The following is a 20,215-nucleotide window of genomic DNA, read 5'->3' on the forward strand; positions in this document are numbered from 1 at the left end:
ATACAGTAAAAATGGCTGTCTGTGTTAAGGGAGAAAATGCCATTTCGTCAATGAATGAACGCTGTTCATTTGCTCAGCATGCTCTTCAAACAGTTTACTGTTGACTCCTGCGGAGATTTCAGAATCCCACCACGAGATGCGGAGAGCAGTGGTTTCCCATCATTCCCATAATCGCTTGGCCCTTAGAGCCTGCATTTTCTCTTAGGCCCATTCATGACAGGCATTTAAAGCAGCAATTAGGAGCATGCCACGGCAAATACTATGCATAGTATTGAGAGTAGCAGCCTAATGTAGTCCATCTGCTGCGCTGCTGCGGCGTAGAGGGTGGCAAGTTCGTCATCGGGACACGGCAGCTGAAGCTTTCTTGGTTCAGATCCAGAGTAGGTGCCAAGGATGTTGAGGCAGCGTGGCAGCTAGTGCTGGGTGATACATGCTGGTAGACACGTACTGGTGTCAGGATTTCAGAATTGGAACCGGTACGTTTACAGTAAGTGTGTCTCTGGTTAAAGTGATATGCAAACCGGCTCATATACAGCAACCCATTTCCTGTGGTGCAGCATTGTTTGTATTCTATTCAAATGATAATTCCTGCCAGGAAAATCACATTTATCACATTTTCCATGCTTTTCTACTCATTTTCTTTTACAAGACGAAGACCCACTATGTTGGCCATTGTTGTCACATATTGTTATGAGGTCTTTGTGGCCAAAACTCTTTGCAAGTGTCGTATGGACAAATACCATGATATATTATTAAGAGCAAACAGCAAGCAGGCTAATGTAACTGATGTTAGCTAGGTTGTGGGTTAGCCAACTGTTGCTACAGGTCCTGCTGAGAAGCTAAATTAGCTAAAGTTTTAGCTTAATAGACTGTCCATTGTCCAAATTCCATATAGATGAGGCAGTGTACATAATATTCATCCATGTCCATCTTTGCCCTTACTGTATTGAGTTCTCCTCAATACAGTAAAAATGTTGGTGTGTGTTTAGAAAGAAAATGTCATCCCACTAATTAACTTGTGTGTGGGTTAGCACACTAACCATCTCCATCATTAGCTATCACATATTTAAGCAAACCTATTGGTTCAGTGAAACCCACCTGTTAAGCAGACACAGAGCAACCTCCTCATCCCTTTTCATGCCTTTCAACTTACTGAGGCCTTTCCACCATTGAAATCTCCTCTTTGGCTGTGTCTCAGCCATCAGTTGTTCTTGACAATGAATACCAGATCATCAGTCTGGTACAGTCATCTCTCAACAATCATAGTAATCAGTATAAGTGCTTTGTTGCTTCAGTGAGCTGTGAATAAACTTACACGCTCAGCTAGCGAAAAAAACATATAGTATCCATTGGATTCTGATGGCGACTAAGCGGGTAAAATCACAGCCGGTTAGTCTCCTGGACATTTTAAAACATGCATATATCTACGATCTTGAGTCCCTTTCTCATATCTTAGCAGTAACGTTAACCAATTTATATATATAAAAAGAAATTGATTATTATTTTTAAATAATTGAATATCCAAGGTTAACCATATATCAAGCATGAATTCAGTATTCAATATTCAATTAATTCAATCATCTTTAGAAACCATAGAATGGCATTCATTTACCAGGGGTGATGGAGACCTGTAGTCATGGACAGATGCTAAAGATAACTTCATTGACCTTCTCCTCATTCTTGCTGTTGCCGTGTGGATGCTCTTGCATAAACAGCTTTTCTAGTCTTGGGCTTTTGAAAGTTATTCCAAGAGAAACAGCAGGATACAGCCCCACCTCTGAGCGTGAATCGACCCGAAAGAGGTCTTTTAGACGACGCTATCAGCGAAGTAACGGCTGCAGACATGAACAGCGCCGGTTGAGCTACCTTGGAAAACGTGCAATTTTAGTATTTATAGGCAAAGCTGCCATATTAAAACAGCAGATGGGAAATTTCGATAGGCTAAAAGCACCATATCAGATAACGCTCCCAGCAAAAGTATAGGCAAAGGTAAAGCTAAGTAATAGAGATGATAAGGAATCATTCTGTATTACATTTAATTTGATTTGCAGTGTAAACTTTTGATTACTAGCTAATACATCTTTTTAACAGAAAACACACGAAAAGCTGTGGCTTTTACTTAAAAATTGGGCAAAAAAGGGCACTGTGGCACAAAGGAATACGGCAAAACGCTGGAAAACTGGACTGCACATTTGTTTCGGTTTGACCAGAAACATGATAACTTGCCTACAGAAACCGACGGAAGGGAGGTCCATCATAACCTAAGCCTTGTGTTGTTTATACAGCAATTAAAGCACATTACAATTCCACATAGTGATCTGTTCTGCAATGCCTATCCACAATGGCACGCACCAGGTTTAAAGACGAGAAGCCTATTAATATAGCTTGCCAGATATCGCTAACAGCTATAACTTTAGTGTTTTTTGTCCCTTGTTGTTAACATGGTATTTAAAGTCTGGACCTGTGTCAGTGAACCTACTGCAATTGCCTTTGAATGGTTATAAAGGTGTACACTGTAAATCTGAAGTTTTTTATAGAGTTTCCCAAACCTGATCCTAGAATACCCACTGCACCTCGCATTTCAGCAATCTCCCCGCTCCAACACACCCATGTTAACCTCTATTAATCCCTTTTATCCGTTTTAATTAGCTGATGAGTTGAGTCAGGCGTGTTGGGAGCTGGGAAAACACTAAAATGTGCAGGGCAGGGGTTTTGAGAACCAGTGTTCTATTCATTGGTTTCTAAATGAGGGTTACAATCGACAGATGTAGGCCAACCTCGGTGCACTTTTAGCCTAGCCCCTACTGGGGCCTCATATAGACGCATGCTAAGTGGTGAGTACAGTGAGTGCGCCGTCACACAGACACCAGACAAATAAGGCCACATTACCAGCGATGTTTCCATCACCGAACGCATTTGTGCTTCCCCCTCCATTCCCGGCTGATTGATAGCTGTGATTTGATTGAGAGAAGGGGAACGGCAAATTGAAAAATGGCGGCCGCAGATTGAAAACTCGGCGTGGATTGTAAACTGCGGAAACAAAAGGGTGCGCCGTCCTATTTTTTAGCCCGCGCGAAAACGCAGCAGGTGCTTTTGACAGGTGTCTGATTGCGCTCCCCAGCAGACATTAAAATAGCAAACAAATTGATGCAGTTTTTGTGGGTTGGTGGTGAATGGAGGTGAGGCTGACGGATACCGTCACCCAGGGATATGATCGCCAGGCACAGTGACTGAATAGCACAGGTGGTGTGCAGAGACGGGTGGCAAGACACACTTTCGCCGTCTCGTCCAGACAGGCCTGAAATGAAGGAAATTAATCACCTGAGTAATTTACTGTAGGACTGTGATAAGGTTAATGTCTTTTATAGAAAGTTTACAGTCATATTTATGCCAATTAATGCACATTAAAATCACTGCTACCACACGTCATGTAGTAGTGCATATTAACTAGATTTGTGGCACTTTCTAGGTGAGAGAGAACAGATACTGTGGAGTGTCACAAAACACTGTATCAGTACTAAAGCCCATTATGTTGTTCTGTCAATCCAGTGACTATACATAGGCTGCATCTCAAAGGTGGTGTTTTTACCCACGGTCAGTTGCTAAAGATAACTTCCTCATTGACGTTCTCCTCATTCTTGCTGTTAACATCTGCTCCAAGCCGCATGGATGCTCTTGCATAAACAGCTTCTCTAATCTTAGGCATTTCAAAGTTATTCCAAGAAAAACGGCAGGATACAGCACCACCTCTGAGCATGAATCAACCCGAAGGAGTCTTTTAGACTGGGCTACCTTGGCAAAGCATGCAAACGTACTGTCTATTTATAGGTAAAGCTGCCTTAATAAAACAGCAGATTGAGTATTTTAACAGGCTAAAAGCACCATATCCGAATAGGCAGGATAGATTCGATAGCAAATAATAACAGTAAGCTAAGACTGTCAAATTAAAGCATTGTTTTTTGCTCCGGGGCTCCCCCTACAGGTGGGGAGTGTAATTCACTTTTGCACCACTGCCATAAATACAAATCATGCTTTGAGCTCTCCCTCATGGACAGCTGTACACTGAGTTATAAAGAACCAGCATCTGACATGAAATAAGCATCTGGGCCGAGTCATATTACAGGATTCTGTGCAAACATGACTCGGGAATGTAGTGTTAAACAGTTCTTGTGAAATGTAACATAATGCAGTAGCTGGTGCGTCGAGCCATTGCCGAGTAGTAATGACAGAGAAGGCATTCTCCCGATTACAAGTCAGTGTGCCATCAAAATGATCCTCAAGCTGCTATTTAAAGTACAATTGCTACATAATGCTAAGGCCTAGTGAAAATTTGACAGACCAAAAAATGACATGAAACCTTCACACCTCAAGTCTGATGCATTTTTTTGCCATTTGTGCTCTGTAAACAGGGCTAGAAACTCCATAGCTCTCATAAATGTACCCTCTTTTTCTCTGCTCCATGTCCGCTTTTGCCCTCTCTAATTTCCCTCCTCCACACAGGTGCTCATTAGCGAGGGATAGGTATAGTTCTTGGTTATTTGACTAGAATGCCTAGCCCTAGACAAACCGAACCTCAGCATTTTTAGAGTCGTTGTGTTTTTCTTATCATAGACACTGCTACGGAAAAGATGAGCGGTTTGCCACTGCCTGGATGCTTATTTGTTTGGTTAATAACGAAGCTCTGATTGGTCAGCCTGATTTTACTGCATCTTATTTTATCGCAACATTTACGCAGCATCAGTTTCAGACTGTGTGAAATCCAAACATCTGTCTGATTTCAGTAGCATTGGTGATACTAATATGGTCGCAATGTTGTTGTGCATCCCTATGAATTATACTACTATACAATTATTACTAATTGATAGGAATGCACAACAACATTGGGACCATATCAGTTTAGATTTGACCGATATTTCAGACTGATATTTGACGATGTATTTATTAATCTCTAGAAAAGCGTAGGTGATTCAGATGATGCTGGACTAAAATATCTGCATTTGATTTTTTTCACCACATCTGTAACCATATACAAATACATGTTTATCTCTAATGCTAATTTATGTAGATTTAGAGTAGTTCATGTGTCAGCATTGGCAGATACCGGATATGGGATCTCAGCTTCGGCCCACTGCCCTACTGCAACACCGTTTTTTCCAAAGCCAGTTTCTAAATGTAGCTTTACAATTGACAATGACAGCCTCTGCTGATTGCATATCGTTGGCAGGAGCTGTACCGTATCATAGCACTGCTTGAAATATTGGCAAATATCAAATCTTAATGTGGCATCTACCAAATCAAACATATTCAAACAGTGACCTCAGTATCTATAATAGTATCTGTAACAAAAAGCATCTGTAGTAACAGCACATTTTGACACTGCCTTTCTAATCTGGGTAGCGCACTTTATCGGGCTGGTGCAGGGTGATGGATAAGATCACAGGAGGATTGAGTGCAGCTTTAGCGGCCGCTCCTTGTCCTGAGTGCCACTGGCCCCTGCTGAGAGGATGACATCTCTGGCAGCTCTCTTCACCCTGATGTCCTCGTTATCCCGCTCTCTGTCTCTCTCTCCCTCCCCTGACCCAACAACGTCCTCCCTCACCCGCCAACCTGAGCCTTCTGATCTGTTTGCATAGTGCGAGAACCGTAGCGTCGCGTTTTCTCAGGCACGTGCAGCATAACGGATCATTAAATCATCATCCAAAACTCGGAGACGGCGTTAGATGGGTTAGAGTACAAAACGCTTCTTCATTAGCATGACGCAGTGGCCCGAAGCAGCTCTCTCCAATGGCCCGAGATTCTTTGAAACGTGCGTACAGCAGCTTCACAAAAGCCCATTGGCTATCGCATCTAAATTCAGAGCGCTGTGCGTTCGTCTGGTTAGTGCGGGGTCAGGCACTCCGGAACGGTTTTCCACGTTCAAAGTGATTGTTCACACTTCGCCAGTAGGTGTGGATGCGGCAGGGCATGGAGGCTTCCTTCTCCACTCTGCTCTAGCACACAGCATTTACAAATGTCTCTTTAGCATATTGAATGTGACATGGCACGACTGCTGGCAGCTCCATTTGTGCTTTTATTTGTTTCTCCCGATATAATTACATGCTCGCTGGCTCTTAAAGACACATTTGATACTGGAGAAGAGAGGATATGGCGGGATTGACTGCGATACTAATCGCGAGATCTCCCTGGCTGTAGGAGGGCACATGACTTTTTGAGATGTTTGGACTGATGCCCTGCTGCTATGTAAATAAGGTTACCACAATGTTGTCTCCCAGTGTTGTCCGCTAACTGAAGCACTTTTCGAGCTGGATTGGTTTTTGTGGAGGAGGTTGTGTAATGTAATTTGTAAGGGATTTGACTGGTTGATTCCTACAGGATAAAGTATGTGTGTAATTTCCCCCAAATTAGCAGTGATTGCTTAGCTGCAGTCATCAGCATTCACCACTCTCAATAAAAATAGAGTGATTGTTTGCAAGTTTTGTTACCCCATTACTTTAAAGTTCAGTGAGAACAGAACTACTTTTATTGAAAGTAGAGCTCTACAGGGGCCTCTGCAGGGTTTGTAACTACTCCAGTGATTATAACTCCATGGTAATTCATTTTAATAATGATTAATTCAATAACCAGTGGAAGTCAAAAATTGGTCAGGTGCAAAGGACTTTTGTCCAAAAACCTTTGGCTAAATGATGGAATTCTAATGTAACAGAGTTGTGTAGGGGGCTAAAACTTTTGGCTAAAATGTATGTATGTTGTAGCTGAGTGGTTGCTGCGTGATTGCTTTATCCCAGGTGGTTGCTATGATGTTCCTAAGTGTTTGCTAGGTGATTCACATAGAGTTGTGATGTGGTTGCATGGTGTTGCTATGGTGTGGCAAAGTGGTTGGTAGGTGGTTGCTTTGGTATCCCATGGTGTTGCAAAGTGTTTGGTAGATGGTAAAGGTGCACGTATTTGTACAGTGTACACTGCGAAATGTGTCCTTCGCATTTAACCCATCTGTGGTAGTGAACACACACACTAGTGAACTTGGGGCAGTAAGTACACACACACCCAGAGCGGTGGGCAGCCAACTCCAGCGCCCGGGGAGCAGAGAGGTTAAAGGGCCACTGTGTGTTCAAGGGCCCAACAGTGGCAGCTTGCTATTGCCGAGCCCGGGAATCGAACCCACAACCCTGTTATCGATAGCCTGCCGCTCTAACCGCTGAGCCACCACTGGCTGCCGCACCATAGCAGCCACCTGGGATACAATAGCAAAGTGGTTGGTAGGTGGTTGCTATGGTATCCTGGAGGGTGCTATGGTGCTGCTAAGCGGTTGCTATGTTATTATGGGTGGTTGCTATGATGTTGCAATGGTATCCCAGGGGCTTGCTATGAAGTTGCAAAAAGGTTACTAAGTGGTTGCTATGGTGTTGGCTAACAAATGTGTTTGGCTAACAGATCTATGTCCACAAGCTTTTGGCCAAAATGTACATATGGTGGTTGTGGTCTGGTATCCCCAGTAACTACTATGTTGTTACTAAGCGGTTGCTAAGCAGTTGGCTAACAAATACAGTATGTTTGGATAACAGAGCTGTGTCCACAAGCAGTTGCTAGGTTGTTGCCATGGTGGTTGCTAAGCCATTGCTATGTTTTATGCTAGTACTTTTGTAAATACGTTGAATGCAGTGAACTGCAGATACCTTTGGCCAATAGTTCTCAAACTTTGGGCTACAATGTGGTCAGAAGGTCAAAATACGACTCAGACTGTGAGAAAGGCAGCAGTTTTGAACCGGGTTGTTTTGGTAGGCAGAACAGGATAAAATACAGCGTGCTGCTTGTACGGGGGGTCAGGGATGATCTTCATGGCTGTGTTTTGCTGTCTGTTTGTGATGGAGTGATTCAGTTGAATGGAGGGGGGGCATCTATGATGATCTCGGATGGCTTGTTGACAATGCACAGGAGATTATTGGTTATGCAGGCTACAGTGGCAGACTGTTGTGGTGGAAATGCTGTCTGTGTTCACCAGATGGAAAGCAGGTAATGCCTTTGTTTTTGGGTTTGTCTAAGTAATCTCACCTGGGCTTTTCTTGACTATGTGGCCTGCACTGATGTTCCACATAAGACCCTATGCATATGGTAGAGCCTAGAAAGCTGAATGAGTTAGTGATGGGGAGCCAGCAGGAATGAGTTTGAGGGATTTGTGTTATTCTAAGCCTAAAGTCAATGATTTATTTTGTGTGGTAAATGTGAGAGGTTGATCTGATGACGATATTGAGTAAGAGATAAGGTCCATGATGGGTTTGTCTCCAGTGTATTTACAGATGTTGAGGAGGCTGAGGTGGGATGTGACATTGTTTGCTATAACCATGGTGAAAGGACCCAGCCCTTTAGGGCTCAGGGACTGTGATGTAATTCACTCTGGATCTGTATAGTTATTAAACTATAGACTTGTTGCAAGACAGATGCAAGACAGTTGGGTTGGGAGGGGATATTCATAGACCCAGAAAGATTCAGAGTTTATTGGTATTTAATTTAATATATTCTTCCTTCTACCAGTGAAATGTTTCCTGTGTCACTGGATGCAACACAAGCCCATTCTCCAATAACCAATCCATTCCACTGTTTAAAGCAACAATATGTAGAGTCATTACCAAATATTACAGCTTTAAAATCATTGTGATGCTCCACTGACCTGTAGTAGAGAGAACAGTGTCGCTGTCATTGCTGGTTAGGGTTAGGGCAAGGGGCTAGGGTTAGGGGCTAGAGTTAAGGTTAGGGGCTAGGGTTAGGGTTATGTTAGTTAGGGTTAGGTTAGGGGCTATGGTTAGGTTAGGGTTTGGGACTAGAGTTAGGGTTAGGGGCTAGAGTTAGGGTTAGGGGCTAGAGTTAAGGTTAGGGGCTAGTGTTAGGGTTTAGGGTTAAGTTAGTTAGGGTTCAGTTAGGATTAGGGATATGCTAGTTAGGGTTTAGGGTTAAGCTAGTTAGGGTTATGGTTAGATTAGTTAAGGTTTAGGGTTGGGGCTAGGGTTAGGGTTATGTTAGGGTTTAGGGTTCAGGTTAGGGTTAGTGTTAGGTTAGTTAGGGTTAGGGTTAGTGTTGTGTTAGTTAGGGTTGGTGGTAGAAATTAGGGGCTAGAGTTAATGTTAGTTTAGTTAGGGTTAGATTGGTTAGGTTAGGGTTAGGTTAGTTAAGGTAAGGTTGGTTAGGTTAGTAAGGGTTAGGCCCTGCATGTTCCTAGAGATACAGCTGGAAGCATAGAAAACATCATGCCTTCGGTGAGGAAACTGAAGCTTGGGTATCATTAGACCTTCCAGCAGGACATAGATTCCAAGCAGATCCTAAAGCTTAATTTCAAATGACCAGGAGGATTCTGGTGTGGTCGTCTAACCTAAACTGTATAAAAAATCTGTTGTGGGATTTGAAGAAGATGGTTGCTGCAGCAAACCCAAGAATTTTAGTGAACTGGAAGCCATTGCTCTCGAGGAATGGGCTAAGATTCTTCAGGAACACTGCCACTGCCATTTGGAGAAAGCACTGAAAGTTGGTCAACTTTGCTAACGAACCTAATCTGGGGGTTGAATCATTTCGATTGCAACTGTAGTGCATGGACACGTGGACAAAATTGTTGGTACCCCTCGGGTAATGAAAGAAAAACCCACAATGGTCACAGAAATGACTTGAATCTGACAAAAGTAATAATATATAAAAATTCTATGAAAATGAACAAATGAAAATCCAACATTGATTTTGAACCATGGAGGAGGCTCTGTTATGTTCTGGGGCTGCTTTGCTGCATCTGGTACAGGGTGTCTTGATTCTGTGCAGGGTACAATAAAATCTCAAGACTATCAAGGGATTCTAGAGAGAAATGTGCTGCCCAGTGTCAGAAAGCTTGATCTCAGTCGCAGGTCATGGGTCTTGCAACAGGATAATGACCCAAAACACAGCTAAAAACATCCAAGAATGGCTAAGAGGAAAACACTGGACTATTCTGAAGTGGCCTTCTATGAGCCCTGACCTAAATCCTATTGAGCATCTTTGGAAGGAGCTGAAACATGCCGTCTGGAAAAGGCACCCTTCATACCTAAGGCAACTGGACCAGTTTGCTCATGAGGAGTGGGCCAAAATACCTGCTGAGAGGTGCAGAAGTCTCATTGACAGTTATAACAAAATAACATAACAAAATATTAGGTTAAGGGTACCATCATTTCTTTCCAGGCCTGTTTCATGAGTTTATTTATTTTTATAATTCTATTGAAGCACGGTTGAAAAGCAATGTCTGACTTTCATTGGTTAATTTTCATAGCATTTTTATTTCATATTACTTTTGTCAGATTCAAGTTATTTCTGTGACCATTGTGGGTTTTTCTTTCATTAACTGAATGATACAAACAATTTTGTCCATGTGTGTACATGCTGGCAGGAGAACATTAAAGGCCCTGTTCTGAACATCTGACCTACCAGACGATTATGATTGGCTGAAATTTCTCCAAATTGAAGGGAGATAGGAACTCAACCACCCATCCAACACAATGAGAACAGCAGAGCCATTCTCAGGGCCATTGCACTCGGGTCCAGTAAATAGAACACAGCCCTCTTAGCCCACTGTGCCACTCACTGAGCCTGTCTGGCCGCACGGTATTGTGCCTGTGGTTAGAATACAGAAGCGCAGCCACACAGCAGGGCGAGGGATTAAACACAGATCACAGAGACAAACAAAGAGAAAGTCAAGGTGTTCTTCAAAGCCGCCGGCGTTCTGCAGGGCTAGTTCTTTTGGCTCCAGGTCTTAATCGGAACATTTAAACAGAGGCGCTTAGATTGTGTAAAAAAGGAGTGTATGATAGTTATAAGAGGGAGGGGAATTGATTTTATATGAACATTATAGTAGTTTTTATAGCAAAAAATTATTTTTATAAGTAAAATAAAACAGAATTAAAAGGAATCAAATGAACTGAAACCTAATCAGAAAGGAAACCCATTCATGGGCTAGAATTACAGGAACCGCAATACAACCGATTGAGAATTGATAGCAGTGGAGGATCTTTCACTTTTTACTTCACAGCCCTTTTCTCTCCCCGTCCCTTTGGTCACTTTGCTTCTGATCACGAAAGGTTGAAGCTGAAGTTGTAGATTTTTCTCAGAGGGGTTCATGAAATGTCTTTGCCTGTTCCTCACAGGGAGAGAGAGGCTTCTTTCCGATGACACGCTAGTAAACGGCTTAAAGTTAAAGATGACACATTTCTTTAATATTTAAAATTCTTTAAAGCAAGATACATTTTTATTCCCATTTACAGTTTTAAAATATCAAAAAAAGGAAAAGACCCCTCCCCCAAATATCACAGCTTGTACACATCTTGTAGGAGCTCAGAGCCTTTCAGTGCATGTTGGGGGGGATTTCTTCCCGTTCTCCCTTACAAAAGGTTGCTAGTTCTGTGTGATTCTTGGGCCATCTTGAGGCTACAGATTTGTTTTTTTACATAGTTGAGGTGGGGCCACTGTGAGGGCCATGACACAACCATTAGTTTGAGTCTCTTGGGGTAGTCCACTGTGGATTATTTCATTTTTTGAGGTGTGCTTAGGATCATCCTCCTGCTCTAGAAGACATAATCTGTTCATCTTTGGATTTTGTATAGACAGAGTGTGTACAGTTCCACAATTTGCTGGTATTTAATTGAATCCTTTCTTTGCGGTGCCACTGGCTGCAGCACAAGCCCAAAACATGATCAATTCAACCTGTGCTTAACAGTTGGAGAGGTGGTCTTTTCATGAAATTCTGTGCCTTTTTTCTCCATCCATCCATCCAAGTTCTATTTTTACAGACTTTTTATTAGATGTTTCTTTGAAAGGTTATCTTCTGATGGCTCTTCCATTAAGGTCATATTTGTGCAGGTGGTGCCCACCACTCCAGAGTCTGTTCAATCTTCCTGAAGGAGTTTTTTTTATTTGCCTTTCTAGCAACGCTACTAGCAGTTTTCTCTGAAAGTCTTCCTGGTCTTCCAGACCTCAACTTAACACCACTCCTGCCATTTCCAGTTAACTGGCATATTCTAAGAGATAGTTTGCAGGATTTTATTCTTTAATTGCCAGCATACTGTACATGTGACAGAGAGCAGCTTCACATTAGCCAGCTGCTAAGAATTGTAAGTGAGGGCTATGGTGCAAATGTGGCTAGCTTTATTCTACTCTGCAAACTACACACACTTTTGAGACACACTAGCACCTCAAAGCGCCATCTTAAACAGAAGTCAAGGCCTGCTTTGCTTCTGTTTAAAGCAGTGCTTTTACCAGCCTCAATCCACTTCTTTTGTTCACTTTCGCCGCTCGGGAACGCACGGCCGCTGTAACGTCAGATCGATTCTTCTGTAGGAATGGTTTCACTCTGCTAAAGCTGGAAAGAAAAGCCAATCTCAGAGATCTGTTGGCTGACTCGAGGTCTGTTGGCTAACTCAAAGAAACAAGCATGTGAAATCAAGGCAGAGTCAAAGTAAGCTTTTTTACTTTTTTTTTCTTGTCGTTGCTGATGATTTGTGCTTAATTATTTCTTCTTGGTTTAAATACACATGAACGTTTGCAAAAACAAAATGCAGAACTCTTCATTCACCATTTCCTTCAGGGCGCTTTGCTTCGGTCTGAAGTCTGCAAACTTGGAGCGTTTTCCCATTGGTTTGGTTTGTTTTCACCCATCATGCTTTATAACAAATTATGTGAGAACGTTCTCTTCGCTGATTGGTCAGAACAGTCTGGGCGGGAGCAAGAAAGTAAATGTTCTAGTGCATATTTCTGTGCAGTTTAACATGGAGCATCGGCAGAGATGCCCTTTCTGTGAACAACAAGGTTCATAGCTTCAACAATTACCTGGGCAACATATGCAGGTTGACAACATTGGCTGTTGGAGCTGTTTAGCTCAAACTTGCGGAGAACACCTGATAGTTGGGTCGGATCAAGGTCAGAGGTCATTTGGGGTCCGGATCGAGACCACCTCTTGTTGTTTTGGTTGGTTTAAGAGTGTGATTACTGTATTCACACCTCCAAAATTTCTGAAAACCAAGCTCCGATTTAATGGGCCTAAAAAGTGCAGTTGTGAAAACTCCCTTAGATATAACATATCCTTAATGTACATTCTTCTAAACATATGTTGACCCCTTAACACTCCAAGGCTTATCACACACTAAGTGTCTTACTCAGTAATTACTACAGGGACTTCCGTATAAACTGGTGTGGCTAATCTTTGGTAAAAGAAGTTTGGAATAGCACTTTGGGCCCGCTTTAGGCTGTTTAAGTGTTTAATTCACTTTAATGTCCCCTAACACTAAACCTGGTCCTAACCATAACACTGTTAAGCATTAGATTGTCATATTAAGCATTTAGAACTCTATAAAAAAAAAGTGCTCTATTAAATTTGAGACAAAAGCTCTCTGACTGGCTTGTCCTCAGCTCATGCAGATTCTCTTAGACCTATACTCATATAATCTTCGGGCTTTTGTGCATAAAAAGGTAGCAACCACAAAAAAGAAGCATGTGGTGAAATGAATTGCAATCATTTCCTGAAATCAGATTATCCACTCCTCTGCGTCGACGCTCCGAAAGAAGAAAATGAGTCTATATATTAGCGCTTGCTAGTCAAACTGCGGTGTGTGCCGAACCTCAAAAATAATCCTCAGGACCGATCTCCTGAGGACTCATCTCCTCCTGTGAAAAATAGATAAGAGTGTAGCCATATCCTCCTGGATGCCATCAAACGCCAAATCTGACCATCGATATCATGTCAGAAGACTGACAGCGGTGACATCTAATCACTGTCCCGCTGGCGTGTCATAACTCCTACCTAATGCACATCAGCGAGAGGAGTCTATCGACTGAGCTGTGGTGATGCTTCAAATGGGGAAATCCAAGCACGCACTAAATGGATTCTAAGTGCTTCGTGGCTTGAATGTACAGTTCTTGGAAAACCCTTTAATTGGTGTAGAATCCATGCATTACTTGGTGGTTCTTTAAATTTTAAAAGGCTCTAGCCACTCTGGTTCAAGGGGTTTTAAAAGAGTCTGTCACTGAAAGGCTTTTAGGGAAGCAAATGCGGTTCTTTCAAGGAAATCTATCCAAAGAACCATTTTGGCACCTTGTTTTTTTAGGGATGTAGGGAGGGGCGGTACATCAGAAATGCCATTATATTTATTTATATTTAGTTCTTTTAAGGTTTGATTAGCTGGATCAGGCCCAACTCAGCATTATTGGTCGCACAGTGCACCTGTATTGCAGAATGCAGCAGTTGCTCAGTGCTGTTGCTGTATAACACTGGCTCTCTCCATAATGTGCTCAGAAAAGACCAGAAGAAGAACCACTTTGGGTTCCGTAAAGTAGAGATGTGTGAGTGTGGAAAAATAACCCAACCATCTTATGATGTGAAGGTTATTTACCTATTTAAAGGTTCTTCACACTCTCATCTCTCTCGTCTCTCAAAGAATGTTTCCAAGAGTCTCCCAACAATAATGCAGATACAAAAACCTTCATAAATGCAGAATGTGGGACTAAATCCACCTGGCATTACAGCACTATATTATTCATGTCTACAAATGCATTAAAATGAATAAACAAAGTAGATGTTTTACTGCAGTAACTCGGCGTCTTAAACATTCTGCTCTTCTGGAATTCAATAAATACTAATAACAGTGCGGTATTGGTGTCTTTGTGAAGGATTTATATGCTACTGGTTGCAAATAGTGCTTAATATAGACATCTCAAGCAGGTTATTACATCCCAATCCGATTGAAGTCTCTTAATTCTGAGTGTCAGCCAGTAGCGATACTGATTCGATCTTTGTGTTTGTATAAATAATACAGTCACACAGTTTAGATCAGATGAGCCGCTGATCAATAAGTTAGTAAAATCTCTTTATTTTTATTATCAGTTTCTGTAATGACACTTTCTGGACTGATTGATTTAGTTTAATCAAGACTTTTCTTAAAATGACTGTTTTATAGTGTTTTTATCTTATAATCCACTCTGACTCTCACCCTGACCAATCAGCTCCTAGCTCCTTTACAACACTGCAGTCAGATCACTTCATGTGTGTGTGTGTGTGTAGTGGTGATACACTCTGGGCTGATATCCGTTGTTGTTGCTGGTCTACTGGTGTGAAATAACTGGTTTATACTGAGTGAATGTGCTGTGATTTGGGTTTCTCCCGTTCTCCTGCTGGTAAAACAGAGCGTTTCAATGATAGATTTATAAAGGGTCAGATATTATGATCTGTTTTCTTCATCCACTGTAAAATAGCTCCACACTGCAGACTCTAAATTCCTTTATTTACCTTCTGAGATGGGGCTCTGAACACTGTGGTCAAAGCAAACACTCAGAACTGGATTGGGACTAAGGTAGCCGATACCAAATCCAGTAAAATATATGCCTGGATCGGCTCTGATCCTGATCCAATGAGCTCTGAAGCTCTGAACACTGGGGTTAAAACCAAGACTCTGAACTGGATTGGGATTAAAATATCCGATACCTGACCCATTGAAATTTGTCTGGATTGGCCCCAATCCACATCGGTCCCTAGTGTCCTCTAGTTCTGCTTCATTACATACAATTTGATGGTGACTCTGATTCCAAATGATGGGATTAAATAAATTGCAAGAGTCAATTCCACACAAGACACAGGGTAAATGAACTTTACACTATTAATTATGAACATAATACACTATTATGATTGATGGTATGAATGATGAGGGATCTTGACATATTATCTTAATGCGTTTCCACCTCATTTGATCTTCTGGGACGCAAGATGTCAGTTTAATTACATGCCCTGTTTGACCTTAGCCTGGCAATTTGGTGAGCTCAGGCTAAATGCTGACTAAATTCATTTAGCGGGTCAGAGCCCAGCATTGGTGAAGCTGGTTGAGCCACGTTTTGGCTACAAATTTGACATTTTTATTGTTTTCCACTCTGTTTAAAGTAAAATACCACCATGATAGTGTGTATTGTAGGCTGCATCTTTCAGATAGTGAGTCTAAATAACATCACTGTGTGTGCACAGGCCCGGCAAACCCTTGATTCCCAAATGCTTGGAATTGGATAATCGACTTTTTTTGGAATTGACTCCCAGCCCACAGACCCATAGTGTCTACAGTAATGGGCCTTGCTAACAGAGGGAATTCACTGACAAAATACACAAACGTGCATTACAGTAAGGCAAGGAGTTCTAGGAAACATTACTGGCTGGAGTGTAGAGTAAATAGCCTTTGCCTCTAAATGGAGCTGACAGAGCCCAGATAATATGCCAGTCTGTAGCACTAACAGCTGCTATTGTATATGGAGTCCAGGCGTATGATGAGCAGCGTCATATCTGTTACCTTCACTGTGTGTCAGTTGTCAGTCTTGTCTGTTCCCATAATGGTGAAAGGTGGAGTGTCCGTTTGGTGAGTAATGAACAGATGCATCCTTGAAGGCTTCAGTAGGGAATGATGATCCCCATGAGAGCTTGTAAAGAAGACAAATAATGATGTAATGATACCTTTATTTAAGGTAATGATGCTTTTATGTCGCTGTGGCTGAGCAGATGCAGTCACACTGTTCCAACACAGCTGTATCATTGATATCCTTTGTTCAGATCAACTGCATTGCATACACTGAGTTAGCCAGTTTAGCAGGTAGACCTGACAAATAGGTGCACTTAGTAGGTTTTCAATCTCTGACTGTAGCCCATCTGTTGCGGCACAATTTACCAGCCATCCTCCACCCCATCTGTCAATAGAAAGGGATCACCACTGACCGGATATCATTCTCAGCACAGCAGTGATACCACCATGGAGGTGCGACGCTAATTGTTGAGCGTAGCTTCACTGCTGGCTTGAGAATAGTCCATAAAACCAAAAACATCGAGTGGTCAGAAAGTGACCCCTGATGAAAAGCTAAAGGATAACTAATACAAAAACAAACTGTGCATAAAAACAAGATGAGCTGTGAGTGTGTTTGTGTGTGTGCTTTTCGAGTGATCTCAGACCGCTTGAGACCACCGAGTCATGTTTTTTATGCATATGTGAACATGTCAAAAGAACTCACAAGTGAATCAGACTCTGAGGTGGTCTCAGTGCGGTTCGTCTGTGGTTTGTTTTGTGGTACAATTAATTTATGCAGAAACTAAATCTACGCTTCATGTTTCGCTATATGGTCAATAAACCTCAAAGCTTACTGTACACACACACACACACACACACACACACACACACACACACACACACACAGTCTCCTAGCAATCCCAGTGGCTAAAACCAAACTCCTCAGGAGAATGTCCGCCCATGGGTTTGTGTGATCTCAGAAAAGGACAGCAGTGCATATTAACCGTCTGGAATCTATGGCCCGCCCGACACTTTTGAGGTAGTTTTAATAATTCACCTAAAACCTTTGATCCCAAATATGCTTATATTCAGCACACACTCTTCTTTTCACTTTTTTTAACTGTAAACATAAATTTTTCAAAATTTGAACCATGGGAGTAATGCATTACATTGCATTACCATCAGGGCCGTCAAGGCCTTCAGATCAGGCCTGATCATTTCTGGAAATTTGGAAATTCATGTCAGTAGCTTTAGTTTACTTTCAGACAGTTTTTTTCAGCTATGTGAGTATTACTTTTGTTTGGCAACAAAAAGGTATTTTTCCTATCTCAGTGCAGCCAAGCAAGTCCACATCAGATTAACCACCAAAATAATTAGCCCTAATGGAGGAATCAACCAATCACTTTTAATTGCCATTATTTTCCATAGGTGGGAGGAATTTTGTTAAAAAATGTGCCTCTCTGGATGTCCTACATACATCACTGACTGTGCATATGAGTAGTAGTCTAACCAGGTTTTGGACAGATTCTCAGAATACTGCTGAAACAAGGGGATTAAACAAACAGGAGTTTATACTGCATTTGTTGAAGTAATGTCTACTCGACTGTCTACTCTACTGTAATAGAGCCGTGTAGAGCATTGCTGTGAGGTTTTGATAGGCATCCAGCTACAAGGACATTAGTGTGGTGAGGTCAGGATGTTGAATGAGCACCACCCTACCTCATTTCCAACTCTCCAACTCATCCCAAAAGTATTGGACGGAGCACCATCTATTGCAGAGAACACAGCTCCACTGCTGCACAGCTCAATGCTGGGGAGCTTTATACCCCCCTAGCCCACGCCTGGCATTATCTGCTCCAATGAGTCCCAATTATTCTATTTACAATACTTCTATACATGGCCTAGACAAGCTGTGTGTGTGTGTGTGACTTAAAGTAGCTGAATGCATTCACTGGAAGGGGTGTCCACAAACATTTGGACATGTAGTGTAAGCATGTGTGTAAAAGTGTTACACCTTGCAGAGCGACATGGCAGTCATTTCTTTCTTCATTTGCAAAATCTCAAGACTGTGAACTTTCTGTTCTGGTCTTAGTTTAATACACACACACACACAACACACACACACACACATCAGCTAGAACTGCCAGTGATCTGTGTGTTTTTGATGCATTTGTAGTGTGAAAAGAGAGAGGCGTCTTCTGCCTTTACCTTGTTTCATTTCAAACTGTGATGTACCACCCTGGTCTCATGAGGATGTATCTCCGCCAGGATTGGACCTCCTGCTGTGATTTTTTTCTCACTGAGGCATTCAGGTTTTTTTTTTTTCCCTGATTCTTTCTTCCCTGTGCTCTGTCCTCTGCTTTACGTGTACAGATGTGAAAGCCACATCCAGAGTATAGTCACCTTGGCTCTGAATGCCAATGACAGATTGATGCAGAACAGACAAGCCTTTGCTTCTCCATTCTGATGAAGTGCTGCTGAAAAGTCCACGTGTCTGTATGTTTCTCATGTAAAGAATGTGAAAGTTGAGAGGGCCGTTTCTGTGGTTGTGCGAGAAGTGTGACTGTTTTGTGATGGTCTGCGTGGGGGGGAAGAGAGGAGTGTATTAACACGTATGCCATTGTCTTCTCTTTTTTCTTCTGCTTCCTCAGGAGCTACCCAGACCATAACAGGTAGAGCTGTTTTCTTCTCTAGCTTTCTCACTGCAGTCTCTCATTGTGATGGTCATTGTCTGTGTACTTTATTATTTTTAGTTTTGTACATCATCTGCATGGTTAGCTGTTCTAAATGCATGCTGCCCCACTGAACACTAAACACCACCCAGTTTCCGATCCTAAATGCTACTGGAACCAGAAAGGGACTCACTGATACTGTACTGACTTTTAAAAATTGTAATAGGTCACGTTGGAAAACCAGTGACCTCAGCTTATATTATTTAATATGGTTCATTATGGTCTGGTTCAATCATTGGTGATGCCACAGCCATACGTGGCCAGGAGTCCTAGAGAGCATACTTGGCCTCATTCTCTCTGGAGAGGGATGGCCCTCACTCTTCCCCATCCACGCTTAACGTGATGCTAGCCAGCATAGCAGCTTGACAGTAGGCTTCCTCCTCAAAGCTATTCAATAATGTTAGGTTAGTGGAAGTTCAAACCCTAGTGAAACAAAAATGCACTTAAATGTATCTACTATATATAATTTATATTTATAAAATGTATGTACTTACTCAAAATATGTTGAAAATATGTAATATCATGCTTTCGTTGAATGCTTGCAGATATACTTTGGTCATAAATACATTACTATGAAGTATATTCTAAGATAAAATAGTTTAATTTAATTAATACATAACATTTTGCCAAGTGTATAAGAAAACGGTAATTCTACAATAATTTATGTAATTCAAAAGCACCCTTGAAATGGGACTATAATCCCAAAAGTAGTTTTTATCCAAATAAAGTCTGTTACATAAAGGTGCATAGATCCCACATATTACACGGCTATTTCAACTAATTTCTCTCATATTTACGTCTCTCAACAAGTCCAGTAACTGAGTCAGCTATGCTGGCTTAATCATATACAGTGCTTTTTTGTGTACAGTACAAACTCACTCTTTTTCCATTGGTTCTTGGCACTGTGTATTTGCATTCTAGGCATGTCTTCCCCTCTCACTCACCATCAGTGTGTAGTCATTCCCAATGGACTACCTTTCCCTATGTGTTCACTTGTAGTCTACATTGTATTGCACTTGCCTGGCCTCAGTTCTGAGGGCTGTACGAGCAAGTGCTACTCATGCACCAATGCAGAATTATGCTTTCAGCATTTGTGAAGATATTTATGTAGTCTGTTTTTACTACCTTTCTAATATACTCAGTGTTTAACAGATGCAGTTGGAATATTTGATGATT

At 41.8% G+C, this 20,215-nt stretch overlaps 1 protein-coding gene across 2 annotated transcripts in view; it reads left to right on the plus strand.

Annotated features, from left to right (window-relative positions):
* Positions 1 to 20,215, plus strand: part of cadm1b (cell adhesion molecule 1b) — a 256,172-nt gene that overhangs the window by 135,243 nt on the left and 100,714 nt on the right. For both annotated transcript variants that reach the window (XM_072692170.1, XM_072692171.1), the window contains exon 2: positions 18,959 to 18,979. In XM_072692170.1, the coding sequence (XP_072548271.1) occupies positions 18,959 to 18,979 (21 nt within the window). The remainder of the gene's footprint in view (positions 1 to 18,958; positions 18,980 to 20,215) is intronic.

Source organism: Salminus brasiliensis, chromosome 11 (assembly GCF_030463535.1).
Source record: "Salminus brasiliensis chromosome 11, fSalBra1.hap2, whole genome shotgun sequence".
NCBI classification, from domain to species: Eukaryota; Metazoa; Chordata; class Actinopteri; order Characiformes; family Bryconidae; genus Salminus; species Salminus brasiliensis.